We start from the raw sequence: 21,253 nt of genomic DNA on the forward strand, positions 1-21,253 counted from the left end.
ACACACACACACACACACTGGGGGAGCGTGTGTGAGCCAGCCAGCCAGTCAGTCGGTGTGAGTGTGTAAGCCATGTTGGATGTGAATGTACGGGAGGAGAGATGCTGCTGCCGCGCCGCTCCTAAGACTCAGACCTCCAGCTCCACGGACCACAGCGGGTAGATGCCAACTCTCCAGGCCGACGGAGAGACGGGGGAGCCTGGGGGAAGGTGTCGGGCGGTGCCGGTGGTCCTGGACCTGGAACTGGCCACCTAGCCGGAACAAGGGAGAGAGGGAAGTGACGGGGAGAGGGCAAGGCGAGCTCGAGAGAGAAAAGAGAGAGAATAGGCAGAGGTGGAAGAGGGAGAACGGAGGGGAGAGACAGAGAAAGGAAGAGACTAAATGGCTGCACCGCTATCGGGCTTCACCCCGCTCCTGCTCTCTTCTCTGGCACTCCACCTGCTTCTCCTCGGCCCTTTGTTCGCCCTCACCCCGGGGACGGGGAACACAGGAGGGGTTTCCAGCCAATGGACCCCGGGTCTCTGCTACCGAGACGCCGGTAAAGTGAGCCAGAAGCAACAGCAGCAGCGGTGCGAGGGAGCGGGGGAGTCGCCGAGTGGCAGCTGGTATCTCCGCCCGAGCAGGTGGACCGTAGAGCGGATACAGACTAAGGGATGCTGTGGAGGGAAGCTGGGAGGATACCAACGGGCTGGGGCGAGGAGGACAAGGGAGGAGAGACTGAAAGGAGTCGGGACGCTTTGGAGGAGAGGAGACGGTCCTCCGGCACCATCACCCCCTCCTCCTCCTCTCCACCCAGGTATTTGGAGCAGGTCTAGCTCAGATGGCGTCAGCTCAGGAGAGGGAGTGGAGAGAGGGAGGATGAGGAGGAAGGGCGTTGTTTCACCTCCCGCTTCACCTGCTTTCACCTCAGCGCCGCCTCAAAACGGCAAAAAACGGTCAGTACAAAGGACTAGAGCCTGCGCACAACGGTGGCCGGCATCGAGGCCACACCTCGCCAAGCGTGGCGCCGCCGGAGCCTTTGTGCACGCCTCTGGCCTGTGCAGGGCACCCGGAAGTGGAGGGAGGATGGGGGGGGAGTTGAGGGAGAGGGCTCCGGAGGTGAGCAGGCTCTCTGCCGCACGGTGCTGCCTGACACCGGAGCGTCCCTGCCGGTCAGGCCCCGACAAACGAGCCTTCCCCGCAGCCGGAAGCCCCCCAGCTGGCCCCTCGCCAACCGGTTGCTCTTGTTGCATTCACCCCCTCTCTGGATACAGTTCACTGCACGGTGAGGCTTCAAACGGCACATTCAGGTTGAACCCCCCATTCACAACATTAGACTGTGACCAGCTGGACAACATTTGGCGTTTTTCATCTCGTAATTCCTCCCAGACCGACCACACGGAATCAAGTCAGCCACATCCAGGTGACAGGAACAGCAGCCATAAGCAGGCCGGTGATGGTGATGGGGGCTCAGCCAGGGTGGACAGGAGGGCCGGTAATTGTTCTCATTTGGGCAGGCACAATGTTATCGATCTCAGCAGCAAAAGAGAGGGAGGTGATGATAGCTGTTTGGCAGGGTGCACCAGCGGAAGGGGGGAGAATTGGGGAGATGAGGAGGAGGAATCGTACAGGTGTAGCCCAGAGATTAACCCCGGAACCAGCAGACACGGAGGTCGTTTTGAGTCCCCTCTCCATAAAGATCAGCCTAAACACGAAAGGATTATGGATGATGGGAAGGAGAGGGCTGATATGAGAGGGAGAAAGGATGGAGGAGGGGTGAACCGAGGCAACAAACACATTAATTTATCTAATTATCCGGATAATGATTTGGCTTTTTCGATCCTGACGCTGCCGTGTACGGCTGGTAATGAGCTCTGGCAGGGGAAATCAGTCCCAGGAAGCACCGGGCAGAGCACACAGACCCACGGAGAGAGCAGGGAGGATCCCGGTGGTCGCTCTGCTTGCTTGGACAAAATAGAAATGGGGGATGGATTTTTTGCCGGGTTTATTGTCCCCGAGGGAGGCATAGCTCAGAGGGCTCTCCCCATCCAATTTACCCCCAGTAGCACAACCGGCTGTTTTCCATCCAGCAAAAGCGCAATTCCTGCTGTTTTATCAGAAGACCCTGGCCCGGTGCTCACTGCGCCCACTCAAACCCAAACAGGCGATTATGCAGAAAGTGTGTGCGCTGAAAAAGTCGAAGCAACTTGTGAGCCGCAGTCTGCCGGTGACTCAGGCTTTTTCTCGCCTGCTAAGTTTCCCGGTGTTGTGTCAGACCTGTCTCTCTCTGCGGCGGCACTGAGAACACGGCTCCTCGCTGAGCACGATCACAGCCTCCCTCCTCTCAGCAAAATCAGCCTGAGCACATGGTGGGAGGATCCTCACCCTCCGCCTCACCCCCTGGGTCCTCCTGGGGAGGACGGGATTTCAGCACGACGGACAGCTCCGCGCCTCTTCCTCTGGAGCCGATTCAACAGCAACAACAACAACAACAACAACAACAACAACAACCAGGAGAGAGATGGACACAGCCGGGAATCTGAGATAGGGAGCAGGAATATGAAATCCACGTGGCGTGGTCAGACACAGCGAGACCGGTGGGAGGGAGCGGTGCGAGAGATGACCCAGGCAGGCTGCGAGGACAGCGAGTCTACCCGCTGTTCAGAACACATGCAATTACAATCCGGTAAGCAAGTGCCACCAGAGCCTGAAGGTGTCAGACAGCTAGAGAAGCGGCAGATGGGGGGCGAGGGAAAACTGCAGAAGGATGAAGAGAGGGAGGGAGAGGGAGAGGGCTTGGAGGGATCCGCTGCTGCTGGGGGAGGAAAATTACAGGTGGGGGAGGGAGAAAGGGGGGCGCAACTGAGAGGGAGGAGAGGAGCAGAGGGAGAAGGGGACGAGGAAGAGGAAAGGGAAAAGGGAGTAACAAAGGCAAGCCAGGCAGAGGGAGAGAGGGGTCAGGATGGGGGCAACAGCACCACCAGCATCACACGGCTAGATAGGGATAGAGGGAAGAAAGAGAGCCCAGCGGATCAAAGCCAGGAAGGGAGAGAGGGGGAGGAAGTGGAGAGGCCCAGCTCAAGGGGAGAGAGGAGCCTGGAACGACTGATAATAGTAGCAGACGATGAATCCTCACAGGGCGAAAGGGAGAGGAGGCTTTTGATGCCTTGGCCTCGCTCTCGCCGTGCAGCCAACAGACATCCCCATTTCTCCCAGTATAACTTTCAAGTGCAGGTAGCTGAGAACCAGCCACCTGGAACCTCAGTCATCGTCATGTCTGCCTCGGACCCCGATGCAGGCGACGCAGGCAGAGTGAGCTACACAATAGCTCCGCTGATGAACAGTCGCTCGTCTGACTACTTCCACATCCACCCAGAAACAGGCCTCATCACCACCACTCAGATTCTGGACAGAGAACACATGGACCTGCATTACTTCCGGGTCACAGCGACTGATCATGGCTCACCTAGACTCTCAGGCACCACAATGGTGGCCATAACTGTTTCAGACCGGAATGATCACTCTCCTATATTTGAGCAGTCAGAGTACAGGGAGACCATCAGGGAGAATGTGGAGGAAGGCTATCCCATTTTACAGCTTAGAGCAACAGATTCAGACTCTCCGTCCAATGCCAATATTCGTTACCGCTTCGTCGGTGACATGGCTTCAGTGGCACGATCATCCTTCGAGATTGATCCCCGCTCTGGCCTCATTACAACCCGTGGGGCAGTGGACAGGGAAACCAATGAGCACTACACTCTCCAGGTGGAGGCCAGTGACCAGGGGAAGGATCCAGGCCCTCGCTCCGCCACCGTCAAAGTTTTCATCACCGTGCTGGACGAAAACGACAATGTGCCACAGTTCAGCGAAAAGCGCTACGTGGTGGCAGTAAAGGAGGATGTGCGGCCTCACTCCGAGATCCTCCGCGTGAGTGCCACAGACCGGGACAAGGACAGCAATGCCGCTGTTCACTACAACATCATCAGTGGGAACAGCCGGGGGCAGTTCTCCATCGACAGTGTCACTGGTGAGATCCAGGTGGTGGCACCACTAGACTTTGAGGCCGAACGGGAGTATACACTCCGCGTTCGTGCACAGGACAATGGCCGCCCACCCCTCTCCAACAACACTGGGATTGTGAGTGTGCAGGTGACGGATGTCAATGACAACCCACCGATCTTTGTTTCCACACCTTTCCAGGCATCTGTGCTTGAGAGTGCCCCGATTGGTAGCTCCATCCTCCACATCCAAGCCATTGATACAGATTCCAGTGACAACGCCCGGCTTGAGTACAGATTGACTGGTACCAGCTCAGACACACCGTTCGTTATTAACTCTGCAACAGGCTGGGTCACTGTCCGCTCCATTCTTGACCGAGAATCCGTAGAGCATTATTTCTTTGGCGTGGAGGCCAGGGATTATGGCATGCCACCTCTCTCTGCTACAGCCAGTGTCACTATTACAGTGATGGATGTTAATGACAACCGCCCTGAGTTCCTCCAAAAGGAATACTATGCCCGTCTGAATGAAGATGCTGTGGTCGGCACCAGTGTGGTGACTGTCACAGCAGTGGATCGTGATGTCAACAGTGCAGTGACCTATCAGATCACAGGAGGAAACACGAGAAACCGTTTTGCCATCAGCACGGCGGGAGGGGCCGGACTGCTCTCCCTAGCTCTGCCATTGGACTACAAACAGGAACGGCGTTATGTTCTCACTGTCACTGCCTCAGACCGCACACTGCACGACACCTGTCAAGTACACATCAACATCACAGACGCCAACACACATCGGCCTGTGTTCCAGAGTGCCCACTACTCTGTTAGTGTGAATGAAGACCGACCACCTGGAAGCACTGTGGTTGTGATCAGTGCCACAGATGATGATGTTGGTGAAAATGCCCGGATCACATACTTCCTTGAGGACAATATCCCACAATTCCGCATTGACCCAGCCACGGGGGCTATAACACTCCAGGCGGAGCTCGACTATGAGGATCAGATGACCTACACTTTGGCTATAACAGCTAAAGACAACGGCATACCCCAGAAATCAGACACCACATACGTTGAGGTAAATGTCAATGATGTGAACGACAATGCGCCTCAGTTCCTCAGCCCCAGATATCAGGGAACAGTGAGTGAAGATGCCCCTCCGTTCACCAGTGTCCTCCAAATCTCAGCCACCGACCGCGATGCCCACGCCAATGGTCGTGTTCAGTACACCTTCCAAAACGGAGAGGATGGGGATGGAGATTTCACCATTGAACCTACATCTGGCATCGTCCGCACCGTGAGGCGTTTGGACCGTGAGAGCGTGCCTTTCTATGAACTGACCGCCTATGCTGTGGATCGCGGCGTGCCCCCTCAGCGAACACCTGTCCACATCCAGGTGACGGTCCTCGATGTGAATGACAACGCCCCTGTTTTCCCTGCTGATGACTTTGAAGTTTTAGTGAAGGAAAACAGTGCGGTGGGCTCTGTGGTGGCACAGATCACCGCCACTGACCCGGATGAGGGTGCCAATGCTCAGATTATGTACCAAATTGTGGAAGGGAACATCCCTGAGATTTTCCAGATGGACATCTTTTCTGGGGAGCTCACCTCGCTTATTGATCTCGACTACGAGACTCGCAATGAGTACGTGATCGTGGTCCAGGCCACCTCAGCACCCCTGGTCAGCCGAGCCACTGTGCGAATCCGATTGGTGGACCAGAACGACAACCAGCCCACTCTGCAGGACTTCCAAATCATTTTCAACAACTTTGTGTCCAATCGGTCCAACAGTTTCCCCAGCGGGGTGATTGGGAGGATACCTGCCCATGACCCAGATGTGTCAGACAGGCTGTACTACACCATCGACAGAGGGAACGAGCTTCACCTTCTGCTCCTGAATCACACCAGTGGAGAGATCCGACTGAGCCGAAAACTAGATAACAACAGGCCTCTGGTGGCTCCCATGGTGATCACCGTCACGGGTAAGAGATCAAGAATGATAAAATGAGAGGAAAAGGTGTGTGTGTGTGTGTGTGGAGTCAGTCTAGCTTCATTCACTGTAACAAATACTGTGACGATAAGGACTCAGACTCAACAGGTTTGTGTGTGAGTGAGGGAGGGAGGCTGATAAGACCGGATGGTGTTTGGTGGAAAGGTGGCCATTATTTGTATCTTCCTTTGGAGCTCTGTCTTGATTTGTGAGAGTGAAGGAGTGATTTTTTTTATTTTTTTTTGGAAACTTGAACCATGGAGCGTGAAAAAGGTTGAGCTGATTGGGAATGTGAAAGAAATTTGATGGCAAAAATGGGAGGGAGCGAAAACAAGAATATGGGATTTGTTACCTGTGACTAAAAAAATCTGCCTCTTGTCATGGGAGTCCCGTCAGCAGAAGCCTCACTGGAGAAATTGGGGGTGCATGTGTTGGTTAAAGAAATACAGACAGTGACAGAACCGTACCTCCATTTAGTTTTACCTGATAGCATGTGTGATAAACAATTGGGAGATTGATGCTGTTTCATTTATCAGAGTCTGAGAGCGTGAAGAGGTGACAAGTGCATGGAAAAAAGGATGAGAAAATGAGAAAATGTCACAGTGCATATCACAGAGAGGAGGAAATGTGTGAAAGGAAAAACATTTCCTAAAACAAAACTACCTTTATCAATGCGACATAGCTTTAATTAATCAAGCAATTATTAGCAGTTTTCCATTTAAAGTGATCATTTCAGGCAGTGTGTTGCCAGTTCATGAGATAAGCTTGTGCAAGCTGGCATTGACCATTTTCCTGGCTCAGACATCGATGTGGCAGCACCGCTCACACTGTGTGATCGACAGGTGATCTGGGCGAAGAGCTTTCCAAGTTGCCATGGCGACGTTTGCAAAATCAAAGAAAATCTATTTAGCTGGAGGAAGCACCAGTTACTGACAGATAATAATGCTGTCACTGGCTGTTACCTCTTTAGAAGAAGAGCATTGATGGTTCAGTTTCAGTGAAACTGTAAACCCTTTAGTGTTGCTGTAGTCTGCTGCCAAGAATACCGAGAAAGTCAGGGTGTGCATTACGCAAGATGAGCCAATGCACCTTTCTTACTGTAACTGGCCAGATGTATTACGGTTAATGCCTTTAATACCATTATGACATATTAGTGCTGTCACTTTGTCAGATTATATCTATGCCTACATCACAATAATATAGTCAGTCGTTATTGAAAGTGCCTTTAGGGGAATTTTGCTGTTTATTTATTTCTATTTCCAGGCTTTAGCTTTACAATGAAGGCTTCGTAAAAGCCTCACAGACCTCTTTGTTGGAAACAATCAAAGCCTCGCAAGTTGAGTGAGGAACAAACAAGAGCAGCATTGCTGCTTTGAAAGCCTGGTTAGGGCTGTTTGTATTGTCAAAAAACTTTAATGGCTTGGGAGTGTGTGTGACCCGCTACCCTATTTACAGTGCTTTTTAAGCGGCTCTTTTATATCGGCCTCCGTGGTGACGATGCAGCCTCATACATATTCATGCAGTTGTCACTGTGACTGACAAGTTAAATGGCTACAAAGTGAAGAGATGTGTGAACAAATGAGTGAACAAGTGCATGTGCGACTTTAATGTTACACTAGTTGATGAAGTGACTAAATGACAATGATAGTGAGTGAGTGTGTGAGGTCATGAATGAATGAAAGAATGAGATAGATGGAAAATAAATGGGTGACTTTGCGTGGCAAACGTTGTCTCCATCTTTCTCTTCCAATGTGCGCTTGTGCAGTTGAACCAGACATGTAGATTAATTTCTAAATTTTTCGCTATTTCTGTCTGTGCTCATATTTTACTCTCTCACTGTCTCCCTCTCTTCTCTCTCTGCTGGTCCTGCTTCCCTCCCCAACTCTCTCTCTCTCTCTCTCTTTCTCTCTTTCTTCATTGCTCCAGGATTTGACAGTTATGAGATTATAATGAAACAACAGTCAGCCAGAGTCAGGCTTGGAGCAAAGCTGTCAGTTTCATTGTGTGCTCTGTGTTATCTTTGACTACCCGTCCCTCCTCTAACCATCACTTTACTTCACTCCTTTATTCTGCTCATCTTTGGATGGTTGGAGGGATGGCTGGATGAATAAATTCTTCTCCCCTCCATTCCTTGCGTTTCTCTCTTTCCTTTTTCATCATCCTTGCTTCCATCTGTTTTATCCTACTCTGCTCTGCCCTTCCCTTTTCGCCTCTCCTTTCTCTTTCTTCCTCTCTCTCTCTCCTCCTTGTGTCCTTGTTTATTTTTTAGTCCCCTGCTATGCCCTGTTGCCTCCCTCTCTTCTCTTTCTTTTCCCTCCTTCCAATCCATCCTTTCTTCAATACTTCCCTGTAATCCTTGCATAACTCTCATGGGCTGTTCTTTTCAGTTCTGCTCTGCCCTCCTCCTTTTTTCTTTCCTGCTATGTCTTTATTTCCTCCCTTATTGTGTGTCTGTGCTCAAGAGTGTGTTGTTTTGCTGTGAAGTGCGTTCCTATGTTCATGTGTTTGGGTGATTTGTATTTACTGTATATGAGTCTTTGAGCAATACTCTTTTGGAGAGGACGGTTTTTTGGTGTGTTGTGTGACTTGTTTGCATTCAGTTGTTCTGTGTGCATATATGTTAATAATTGTGTGTGTGTGTGTGTATATATTCTCAGGTGGTTCAAAGCATTTCACTTGAAAGCGTATTCATGTCTTTGCAATGAATAATATCTATGCACGACAGAGAGCCTTGGGACTTCTCTCTCTTTCTCTCTTTCTTTCTCACTTCCACACTGTTTCCCACTTTCTCCTCTCACTTCCTGTCTTTGGCTCCCATCTCCTTTCCTCTATGTTCTCTCTATGTCCTATGTTCTATCTCTTTTTCTTTCCTATTCTATCCCTGACACTTAGTTCCAGTAAACTGATTCTCAGGAGAATTCCCATATTTATTGTGCATAAAGATTAAATATTACATCCATGCTTGTGTTATTAGCAGTTAGACACACACATACACACTCACACGGACGCACAAAAAGCTGTCTTTTGGGTCAGTTGAAGTAATGAAAAAAGTCATTTTAAGCTTGGCACCCTGAATGGCATCAGCTCAAGGTGCCCTTGAGAAGACGCTTCCCCCAACTGCTGGAGTGGCCAGCAGCATAAATGGGGGTTGTACTGGCGAGCTCCCAGTTGTTGATGTGAGAAGCTGTATGAGTGCAGAGCAGGGCTTTGTTTGAAAAGATAGCGTGTGCCCAACTAGACTTCCCTTGGTAAATGAAGGTTGAAGCAAAGACTCTGTGGTGTTAACGTGTTTGAAAGACTCTTCTTCAACTGGTATTTTTCACAGCGCTCCATGCTCCATCGTTGGGAAAGCTGAATCATATTTAGCTGCTTTAGTTTCAGAGTCCTGGGCTCGTTCCTGCTGGCTCAGTGTCAAGCTGCCGTGCCTCACTGCAACACTAACACTCAATGTTAGTAGGAAAGCCTGTTCGCTTCCTACTGTGTCTAGTCAAATATGTCTGATGTGGAAAAAACTGGCATGATTTCACTGCTGTTTTCCATCATTCAAACAGAAAGTAAAAGCATATCATGTCAAATGAGTATGTGTATGAGAAACCCAACGGCACGTTTTTCTGTGAAAACCCAAAATATACTTACAAGCCTGCATGCAACCTAGAGAAGTATAACTCTGGCTTCAACTTATAGTTTGGTGTGAGTGGCTACTGCAAACCCAAACCCATCCTTGTTTCACTTAAAGCGTTTGTCTCAATACAATACAGATGTCCATGGTTCTCTGTCATCTTTATTACTACAGACGATTAGCAAACTGAAGAGTTGTGATACGTTGTTTGAAATCAGTTATTCACTTTTCTTGCTTTTTTGCGCCCCTACTTACTTTCATCTAGAACTGTATCTTGCAGTAATTCCACTTTCCTCAGGGGTTTGATAACTTGGTGTCTCTGCCGTTTGGCTATATGTAGTGTACAGTACACCTTTCTGTTGCTGCTGGGAGGGATAGTTTGTGTTTCTTGGCAAAGGGCTGTACCAACTTATCTATACTCAGGGTGCTACCTGCAGTAGATTGAGATCAGCATGCTCCCAGTTCAGAAGAGCAGCCAGGAGCTCCACCGCAGAAGCTCGAAACATTTTCATTGCTTTATCTGTCGCCAAACAGCCGTTTCCTTTGGAAACTGGGTTTTCCCAAATACTGAACTCCATTTTTCGTACATACTCTTAAGCTCTTAAACCTAAATCTGCACAGTATAAAGTGAATGTGCATTGTAATAAGGTAGCCACAGTTTTCCAACTCTTGTGACTTTGGTAACCCAGAGGCTGCTGAGGCCTCGGGGAGTTCAGACGGTGACGAGAGTTGAGATAAAACATCCACATACTTAACATACATCATCGCAACACAGGTCAGTGCACCATGGCGCTGAGTGACTTTTAGTACATTCAGGCTATTGAACTGATGTTAAATAAAACCTAACCAGTGAATGTATGGCTGAGTACACTGATCATTCGTTCATGTGTAAAACAACTAGAGCATTTCCATATGGGCTCGCTGAGAAAGGTCAAACCCTGAGAGAAAAACATGATTATAATTATTCCTCCTTTAGTGTGGAATTAAAATGAGCCTTTACCCATAATTATGTCATTGACATCATAGTTAGTTACATCCTTACCATCTTTTTTCCACATATACATACATTTACATTTATTTAAGTCAAATATATATATATATATATATTAAAAATGTCAATTGTAATGGAAGACAGACAACATGCACACATTTCAAAATAAAATTGTAGCAACAGACAAAAGGAGTAAACACTGACTGCAAATGTCATGAACCAGTTTGAATGTCATGTCGTGATGAAAACATTGTTTACCCCCTGAACACTCAGAATGCCCCACAGGCTTCGTTTCACCAGCAAAAATAATGGTTTTGTATAATAGGTCAAAAGCTGTGTGTGTCTGTGTGTATACAACCGTCCCATCTTGGACTTCATTGATTTGAGCAGTCAAAGGTCAGAGTGCCAGCCACAGCTATAGAGAGAAAAAGGAGGAGGAAAGAAGGAAGGAATTTTTCTCAGTGAACCAACAATAATACAAGAAATGATTAATTGATGGAGGTCATTTGCAGCCCAGTAAACAATCATCAATGTTCTGCGGGATGAATGTTGCCTTATTACAGTTCAAAATATCTACCTTGAATCATTTTTGAAACACAAATTACACACCACTGGTATCCAGTTTTTCAGCCTGTTACTTTGTCTATCTTACTTTGAAACCTTGCATCATGGACTGAGGCCCTTTGGAACAGCTAAACGTATTTGGATGCCAGGGTAGTCGGACGACACGTTGAACCAGATCTTCTCCAGCATAACACGACTTTTACGTCTTCCTCCTACGACTTAAACAAGACCTTTATCGAAGATAAGGAGGAACAGTCAGGAAAAGTGCACAGAAAGGGCTCAAACCCACAGCATCATCGTGACACAGCACTTTCTACAACCCACGGACACATATACTTTACATACTGGCCAACCACAATGTAGCAGGAAACTTTTTCCAGCCCATTAGACTCCATTAGACATCTTATCCTTTTTTTTTTTTTTTGGTCCCAGCTTAATGGCTCAGGTGAAGCGGAGGGCGTCATGGATTGTGAGTCTGCACAGAGTGTTGGATGCAGCGATCAGATAGTTAATGTCCTATAACCTTGACTCCAACACTGACAGCAAACCTGTGACCTCACCAGGCTTTGTACCGCAGAGTCTTTCAAAACTGCATCTTTTTCATATATATTGGATATTGGATAACAAGGGGCCATCGCTGTTCTGCTTCTGACCCAGTACCTGTTTAAAGCTTAGATTAAGACCATTAGTGTGATATTATGCAGTGGTTTTGAGCTCACTGAAGACCACTGGTATTAGGCTGAGTGCCCATGTCAGTTAAACACCGTAACACCTGCAACATAAGCAGAAGGTGCTAATGTGTTCAAAAGAAAGTGGGCTGCACAAAACAAGCAAATGGTTTCTGTTATTACATGCAAATTGGCAAAAAAAAAAAGAACAATGTGTTTCTCTAAGACTCGCACAGTGACAGATAACTATATCAAAAAGGTCTCTGTGTCCCAGCTTTCATTAGTGAAGAATGTTAGATATGTGTCATTTGCTTTAAATGCCAAGTTGCTTCGCAGTCATGCAGTTGTAAAAATCGTCACCTGGGAGCTGCCCAGTACAAATGTGTCTCTTTCTCAAGGACAACAATGTGGTTTGAGTGACAGGAAGACTGCTGGCAAATAGTGCTAAAAAAGGCAATATTATGCACAGGGGGCGAAGGCTTTGCAGTGGCGGTGGGAATTCAGGCATGGTGGGTCTCTATGAGTGAATATTTTGATAGAATTTCACAGGGAGTTGAGAGCATAACAAACTCTTGCTCCCCTGCTGAGAGATTTGCACTCAATTGGTTTTGAGTGCCTCTGGTCCTTGAATCTGCTACTCACACTTTTTTGTTTCATCACTTACACCCATTCTCAGCACACCGGCAGAAAAAATGTGTCCCCTCAAAACCTTCATATCATACAAATACATGACATTCTTCCATTCCGGGTGCCGTATTGAGTTATAGTTCATCTTCCATACAATGAACTGCACATTAAGCTTCTGTGATCGTGAATTTAGTCTGTCACTTCAAAGTATCTGTGGCTCGCTTCACTGGTTAGGCTTTTTTTTTCCTAATAGACTGGATGAAATGCAGAAGAAGTGCATTTTTTAATAACTAAAACCTAATTTATGAGTCACCAGTCCTCCAGGATGCACAACATCTCAAAGTTCTCAACTCACAAAGTCATGAAACTTGTGAATCTCTTGGTTGTATTATACAGCCTGAATATGGCATTGGATCTTACAGCATATTCAGCTTACATTATGCATTAAAGGGGAAATGTTAAAACTGTAGAAAGTTAATGTCAAACCACATTTACAATGTGCTGGACGAGTGCTTTTAATGTTTGTGATAAATGTCATAAACTGGAGAAAATCTGTGTCCTTTTCCCCATCTTTATCTGCTTCTCTTACGCTCAAGCAGCTTTGCAGGATGTTTCCTGCTTTGTCTGTTTTTGCAGTTAACAGGGCTGACATTTGCATGCATTATGTTGATGTTATGGCTGAATGAGTTTTCAAAAGTATCAAAGAGGGGGAAAAATTAGACCACGACAGCTGCTCCAAATGAGAAGGAAATCTGCCTCTGCAACACACAACCATACCATCAGACATCTAATCAGTTATCGGGGGCAACAAGGGCTGCTTCTTAAGTTAAACCCTTACTCCAAAATTTCTCTTTTTGAATATAAAAAGCAGCACAGAACTTCCTCCAGCAACTTAACTTTACGGTTAGTATCAAACTCACTAAGTCCAAGACGTACAGAAAAACAGACGTTTATTCCCCAAATTACAAGTTTTCTACCTTTTGCAGACATTGAAAAGTGACAAGAGGCTGAATGGCAAATGGAAATATGCGGAAGTCTTCATCTTCATTTTAATGGTTTATTTGTGCTGGTCTGACGCTAAGGAGGAGTAGGATACACAGTGCAGTGAAAACGAGGGAAAATCACTAACAGACTGGAGCATCCATTGCATTGTCAATAAGTCATTACTACATTAATATGATTATTGTCAACAAACAAGATCAGTACCAGACAGTAATGGAGCCTCCTGGTTTGATTTAGCCTGCTGAAGTTTGTCTGGCCAAAAGAAAAAGTAGATGGGCCTTTGAGCCTGTCCCACATGAGGCTCCGCTGTATCCAACAGCATTACTGTGTGCACTGCGTTTTGTTTGGCTGCTTGTGAAAATGGATCATACAGGCAACAACTGCCTCCGGATAACTGGGAAGACATCAAATGACTTTCTCCAGTATGTGAGCTCTACTGATCAACACAAAACTGCTCTGTGAATGAAATACGCTGCGATTTGTCCATCGCAGGGTGCCACTGCAGTTTGAAGTTGTATGGAGAGATTTCCCTGTTAAGGTGGACTGTATTATTTTTATGGTCGGGCGGTCTACCCTTCAGATGAGGTTTCTTTTCTCTCCTTGAAGTCTGACTTTTGAATTGTGTCCAAATTTTTTGAAGCTTGATGACCTTTAATTTGGAAACAATTTGCCTGTAATACTTCCGCCATATCAGCTTTGCTCTGCCTAGGTTTGAAATATGATTCATCTGGTTCATCGTTTGTGGTCTTACAAAGACAGAGCTTTAAGATGGAGCAGGTGTCGATAGGTGGGGGTGTGATGCTTTAATTATCACCACTGTGTTTAGTTGATTATTATTTTTTGTTGTTGTTCCGGGCAGCACAGCCGCATAGCGCTGTTGCCCATCTCATCGTTTTTTCACTTCCACGATTTCAACTTGTTTTGTCATTACTCTCAATCTTGATGATTGTATTTCAGATGTCAGCCAGCAATTTCCATTCCATTTCTATGTGGGGTTGAATGTTTGGCACACACAGGTAAAAGTCACAGGAGGCCTTTGTGCTCCACACACCGTACTGACTAGACCATTACTGCTGCACTATTACCCCACACCACTGGAGCAGTTGTTTGGAAAATTAAAATTTGGAAATTTTCAAGCATCAGAGTACCATCACACTGACAAGAGCGATGAAAGCTGCTGCAGACGCACCCAGCATCAGGTGCTGGAGTGATGACAGCGGTTTACAAGAGAGTGTTCCACCCTCAGTATTACACCACACAATACCAAATCTTTAACAGCAAAGCAGCAACGTTTAGGCCCAGATAAGGGGAAGCAGTGTTTACAGCGCCTCAGGGCAAGAGGCACTTCTTTGCATCAAAAAAAGGTGAAAAAGTGGGGTTTTGCTTTTTTCCCCGCACACTTCAAGTCTCTGTGGCTGCAAATGTGAGAGAAAACTCATCTTTGGAAGCAATTGCCATCCAGTCTCAAAGAAATATGTGTTAGTGCAACAGACGTGTTCTGTAAGAAGTGATCTCGTAAACAGGGCTGTACCAACAGAGGACAGATGCAGGATGGAGGATGATGGCTGCTGCTATTAAGCGCTGCTAACCAATGGCCCATCTGCATGTCGGAGGGGTCAAAGTGTGGATTTGTGTCAGCGTGTGGATTTGTTGATGAGTACAATAGGCACGAGGGTGTGTGTAAATGTGATATAGACAAAGGGTAAGAACCTTTACATACGAGAGGGCTTTTTATGTTCAGTGTATCCGGTTTAATGTAAAGGATTAGTGCTTCTGTTGTAAAAGAAAGATTTAAACCATTATGTTGGTGAGGCTGCTGCGTGTGCGTTTGCGTACATGTGCGTGTGCATGTGTGTGTGTTTGTGTTGCTTTGTTTTTCTACTTTGTTCTACTTTGCACTGAGCATTACGAGGGCCTGGACCTCAGGGGTAGAAAGGCTTTAAAAGACAAACAGAGCGGAGAAATCAGCTGTAAGCCTGTGTGTGTGTGTGTGTGTGTGTGCATGCATTTTGTAATCATGCCTTGCAATATTGTTAACGCTTGTATTATTTGTGGCATTAATATATGGCCTGTCATGAGTTCTCTATAGATTCATTAATTTGTGAGTAAGTGCCACGTCGGCTGTCAGGGAGTTGTCATCACTACTTTTAGGTGACTGTGCATCAAACGGTCCTTTTTTGCCACCGCGTTAACAACTTCAAATGTTTTGTGACTTAAAAGGATAATGCTTGTTCAGTGGTCACTTTACCTTTTTATTTTCCTGACCTGAAGGCGCCCTGTGCAGCTGAAAACATGAAGCCTCTCATATTTTTTGTTTCATCGCATTTTGGAAGCTCAACCCGCACCTCACATGTTTTATTAGGGCTTTTCGAGGACAGTGAACACAGAAGGGAGGCAGCAAAGGCCAGACAACGGGATGTGGCAACACGGTGTGAAATGGGATTTAAACCCATGCGATTGTGCATGGACTGTGAACTAATGGGCAGAAGGCACCATGACAGAACGTGGCATGTTTCAGACGAGCTGCATACGGCTTTTGTTCTGTGTAAATCCAATTTAGCCGTTTTTGGTCTCTGCCCACTAGTTGTAATATGTCTCTCCTTATGGGCTTTTTTTTTTTTTTTTTTTAATCCCAACTCCTTCAGCACCAGGAGACTTTACAGAACAATTCAGACTGTTCAACAAAGCTGTGAGTGACTGAACCGTGCAGGGTCTTGCATGGCTGACCTTGGATGTGTGAGCTCTGATCTTCTTGGTAAACATTGATCTTACTGGTAAATACACCATGGGGATTAATTTATGTCAGTTTGCTGAATGGACAGCTGTGGCTCAGGAAGTAGAGCAGGTCATCCACTAATTAGTACGATGGTGATACGACTCCCCCCTCTCCTCACAGGTGAAAAACAAGGTATACGTCACAAATAAATAATTAGTGTACTTTCGAGTAATAAAAATGCACTTAGTATACTTAAGACATACTAAAATACAACTTAATGTACTTATCTGTACTATTTTGAGACACCATTAAGATCAACTTAAATATACTGAAGTACAACTTTCTCTACCGACACCGTACTTATTTAAAATGTCCTTGAATTCAACTTAAAGTACACTTTAATCCACTTCACAGATTACTGTTAATAAATTTAGAATATACTGGAAATGTATTACTAATTTCATCAGAAGGTGTTGCCATTGCATTTTAAATGTTTCCATAAACTTAAATTTAAAAATGTAAAAAGTTTATTATAAGTGTATTATAGTTATATACTATAAAATAGTTCAGTTAAGTACACCAAGTTGTATTTTAGTATATCTTTTGTAGAATGAATGATATATCATTAGTATACTAAGTACATTATTAGCACATCGAAAATAGCTACTGTGAAACTAAGATGCACTTCATTAAAATACACTTCAATAGTACACAGAAAGTATAGATTTTTGATAATTAATTTGAATTTGAATTTCAAGCGGGTCACCAATCGGCGGCAGCACTGCGAGTACTTCAGGGTCAAATTGAAAAATTTCTATCACATGCAAATTTTCAACATTTTTTGACAGTGACAATTGTTATAGTCTGTCAGACTTTACATTCTTGCAAAAAATAAAAGGAATAATTCAATTAAAAAAAAAAACAACTGTACACTGTAGATGTCCATGCACACGTGCACACATACTGTGTTGCAATAGGCTCTGTGTCAGTTTTAAACAGAATTGGAGTAAATGGAATGATGATTAAAAGGTTGAAGAGAACAGGTCAGCTGAAGGAATTTACTTTCGTTGTACATGCTTGATTCAAACACACTAAAAGAAATGGCTACATGTTTGTACTTTATAGTATACTTATGAAGAATACACTAATTTACCATTATTAATACACTTATTTTAAGTGCACTTTAACAATGACATGAAAACAACTGTTATAAAAATAAACTAATTAAAAGGGTGCCAAAGGTGCGCTTGATAAAAGTAGATGCACTAAAATTAAACTTATATTTCAAGCATTCAAAGTAAAAAAATTAATAGATATACTCATCAAATACTTCAGCGGTAGTATATTTTATATGAATACACATATAAATTTAAGTATTAGTACTAAGTAGTGCATTGTAAAGTATATGACTTTTTTGACTGAGGCTCCAGTCCTCGTGTCCTTGGGCAAAACACCGAACTCCAAGTTGCCATCAGTGTTTGAACGTGCGTAGAGTGGTCAATATGACAAGAAAAGCGTGATCCGGCGACGCCATATTCAAGGTTCGCCTGAAAGGGGGAAGAAAATGAACAAAGGAGCTGCAGCAGAATTCTGCCACAGCAGAATAAAAGAAGCTTTTCAGAAATGACACTTGGTCTCTTGATGGCTTCTGCATCGAAAAAAGTTATAGAATTGATCTCATAAACCAAAGACGGCAGACCATTTGTGTGCAGCATGCATCATGTAACTTTTGTGTAGTTAGTTCATAAGAAATCTACTTTACTTACCATTTAATGATACAATAAGTACACCAGGGATGTCAGTCAAACAGCTATGTTAAGCAACTGCAGATCAAATTTCACCATTTTAATGACTTCCTCGACTTGTCTCACCGGCATCTGTAGTTTGTTTGATTTTTTTTTTTTTTTTTTTTTTTGGTAAGAAGTTCTGCTGTATCTCTCCCCACTTTCAGGCACTAGTTTACATTTCAAAAAACAGAATATGTGAAAATCTAGATAGTTTTTTTTAGATTTTGTGAATGTACTATACGTTTAATAATTTGACGGTGTGAACACAAAATCTCATCTGTGTATCAACCTTTAGCTCCTTTCCTCTGTGACTCACTTGCTTTCTTCTTCAAACTCAAAGACCAGTGTTCTGCCTTGTGACCCATCCTGCTGCCCTGTATTGCAGTTTTTATAAATGCTTCTGAGGCTGTTCAGTTGTGGGTTTCTATTGAGCACTACTTTGCAAATAATTTCCATCCAGATTTCCAGGAAGCCAGCTCTGACATTCAAGAAGCTTTGAGTATGCTATTAGTCAGGCTACCTGGCGCAGAGAGATAGCACTGAACTCCCTCAACCCTTTGAAACGCCAGGGACCGCATACCCACAAAGCATCTTAGAGCCGGGGCGCTGATTGGAGGCCAGCCTCTCTCATGGCATATTGATGCTCACGCATGCATGGGACCTCGCCGGCGATTCCAAGTCAGTGTGTTTATTCTTAGAGGCTCTACGAATGCTGTTCCTGAACTCTCCTCCCGCTTTGAAGTGCGGACGCACGAAGGGGGAAATATTGGCTTGAAGCCCAACAGAGCTGTGAAAGCTTGTGGAAGTGTCTTCAAATTGTTATTTACGAAAGGCTTTGTTCTCCCGTGGTGCGAAAGATGCCAAAGTAACCTTCCATCTGTGAGGGTTTTGAGTTTGCAGACTATGAATGTTTTATTATTTTCACGCACGTGGTCGTGGAGTGACATGGAAGGAGGAGGAGAGGCATTAGCAATAACATCCAGGCCTATTGGAACGTTAAGGTTCATAGGTTCACCTTTATTCACCTTGAAATCACAATTCACAAGTTCTCCATGGCTGCTATAGTCCACTGAGACAGATTTGATGCCTCTGGATTTAGTCCTGAAAACAGGTTACGAGTTTCCAACCACAATGACACGTTGCTCTCATATAGATATAATACTGAGCCATATATTGTTGACAAAGTGATGGACACCCATAAATGATGCAGAGCACTTAAAAGACAGTAGATGGATTATGCCCTTGGTCAATAAAACATAAATTTAACACAGTTGATTCACTCCAATACACGAGTATCAGATGGAAGTGTTTCTGTTCTGTTCTATCAGCAGGCTTGATAAATTGGCCCGATCGTGGCATAAATGGAAACATTTCTAGTCATTTGACTAATTCATTATTTCAGATGTAAGGGTGTGTGTATTATAACAGGCACATTTTTAAAATGGTAACTATCTGATGTTCGATATTTGAAGGCCAAATTTTCATGATGATTTCATGTTTTTTTTTTTTTTTTTAGAACAATGTGACAGAAGCAGCTTTCTGTCTGTTAAATGGACAATTTGTTTAACTGTTAGCTGTCTTCCGGCGTTGTCTTGGACACAGTAATTCCCCAGGTGGAGACAACCAGATGGATGTTGTTGTTTTTTTAAATAAGGAGGCACAAATACAAGATATTAAAAAAGTATCATGTAGGCTCTTTCCTCAGTTGTACAGAGTTAGAACAGAATATTTAAAATTTTAATTAAAATGCACTTTAGAACTGCGCTTTTAGATAAAATGTTGTGGTTTGAGCACAGCAGGAGACATTATAATTAGATGAAGAGCTGATGCCCGATTTTTTTTTTTTTTTTTTTTTTGCTGCGTCTGTGTTGTAACAACAATTCTCCATTGGCTAACTTGTGCCAAAAAAGTCAAAACCTACCTCAGTGGAGCTGCAGATTTTTTTGTTGTTGCTGTTGTATTTCCAGCAGAGCTGTAATCAGCATGTCACTGCTTGTAGCTGTGTAAAAATTAGTGGCTGCCTCCAGAGAAGGAGGACGGTTAGTTATTGACCTGGTCTGACAGTAAGTGGACAGAGATGGCTGGTTTTAATTGCTTAAATGGCCTTTTAACATGAATTGTTCTTTTGCTTTTCTATTTCAAGCTGAGGAATGTCTTGAGTTGAGTGGAAAGTCTTGTGTTGAATCAGGTTGGCCAAATTAGCTGGACAGTGTCCACGAAGGGAAGCCAAATGAAAACATTTCACTGTGTGTGTTTCTGCGTGTGTGTGTTTCCAGGCTTATAGTCAGAATTTAATGGCTGCCGGAGGCAGAAACACCTCTTAAGGCTGATAAAATCACAGTGATGTTAAAAACTGTCAGGGCACACAGGGCACTATTTCTTTTGAGCACTATTAATCCTTTTAGCCTTTGTGGTTTAGCTGTCAAATATTTCAGCTAGAATTCTGCCCCCCGTGGACCACCGGAGGGGATTCCTGGGAGCATGATGTTTGGTGTGCCTGACAGAGGACACTGCTCTTTTTTTTTTTTTTTTTTTTTGGTCTCGTTGTTGTTGTTCTTATCAGTCCAGTACACAGTCTGCATGATACCAATGTGACACTCAAACCAGTGCCAACAGAACACCATAAAACTGTCTTCTTAGTGCTTCTGGTTTGATTGCAGGCGGAGAGCCAGCAGGGTGAAGCAATGAGTGTAAAGTGTGGACACAAACAACAAATTTATTTCAACAACTGTTAGAAAGTCTTGCTGTGTGTAATTTTAATTTGTAAAAAAACGCAGTGGAATTTGCTTTCCTGAATAACATTAATTACATTTATTCCAATGTGTCTTTTCGGTGCTGTAAAACACCTTAGTGGAAGATTATTACATGTAGTTAGAAAGTGCACGCTGCAAGAGGAGGTTACAGCCCAGTGACTGCCATGACACCACTCCAATGTGAACCCCCCCATATGGGACTTTCACTCATAGTCCCCAGGTTATACCACCAGCGTCTGATCCTTCAGGCCTCTGTGTTTGTCACTCTTGTCAAAGTGACTTATTCCTGCACATACTGTGAACATTTGTCTCAGTTTTTCTACTGCTATCGTTACACATTAGTGAGCAGTGGACATAATGCAAAAGCCTCATTTTACAGCGACTGAAGTGAGTCAGGTGTCGAGGTTGAAAGCCTTTTGATATCTGAGTACTACAGGGGGAAGTTATCTTAGCGAACATTCAGTAATCTCATAAAATCTCATCATGTCCGTAGAATTGACATGCATATAACAGATATTGTAACAGGAAGGTAAGTTTGCATGTTGATGATGTTTAGAGGTGT

General features: G+C 44.8%; 1 protein-coding gene across 1 annotated transcript in view; it reads left to right on the plus strand.

The window, feature by feature from the left end:
* The first annotated feature begins 381 nt into the window (after positions 1-381).
* The window catches only part of celsr3 (cadherin, EGF LAG seven-pass G-type receptor 3), a 94,029-nt gene continuing 73,157 nt past the window's right edge, over positions 382-21,253 (plus strand). Inside the window, exons 1-2 of the mRNA XM_029507497.1 lie at positions 382-2,814; positions 3,118-5,956. Of these exons, the coding sequence (XP_029363357.1) occupies positions 382-2,814; positions 3,118-5,956 (5,272 nt within the window). The remainder of the gene's footprint in view (positions 2,815-3,117; positions 5,957-21,253) is intronic.

The sequence above is a fragment of the Echeneis naucrates genome, chromosome 7 (assembly GCF_900963305.1).
Source record: "Echeneis naucrates chromosome 7, fEcheNa1.1, whole genome shotgun sequence".
NCBI classification, from domain to species: Eukaryota; Metazoa; Chordata; class Actinopteri; order Carangiformes; family Echeneidae; genus Echeneis; species Echeneis naucrates.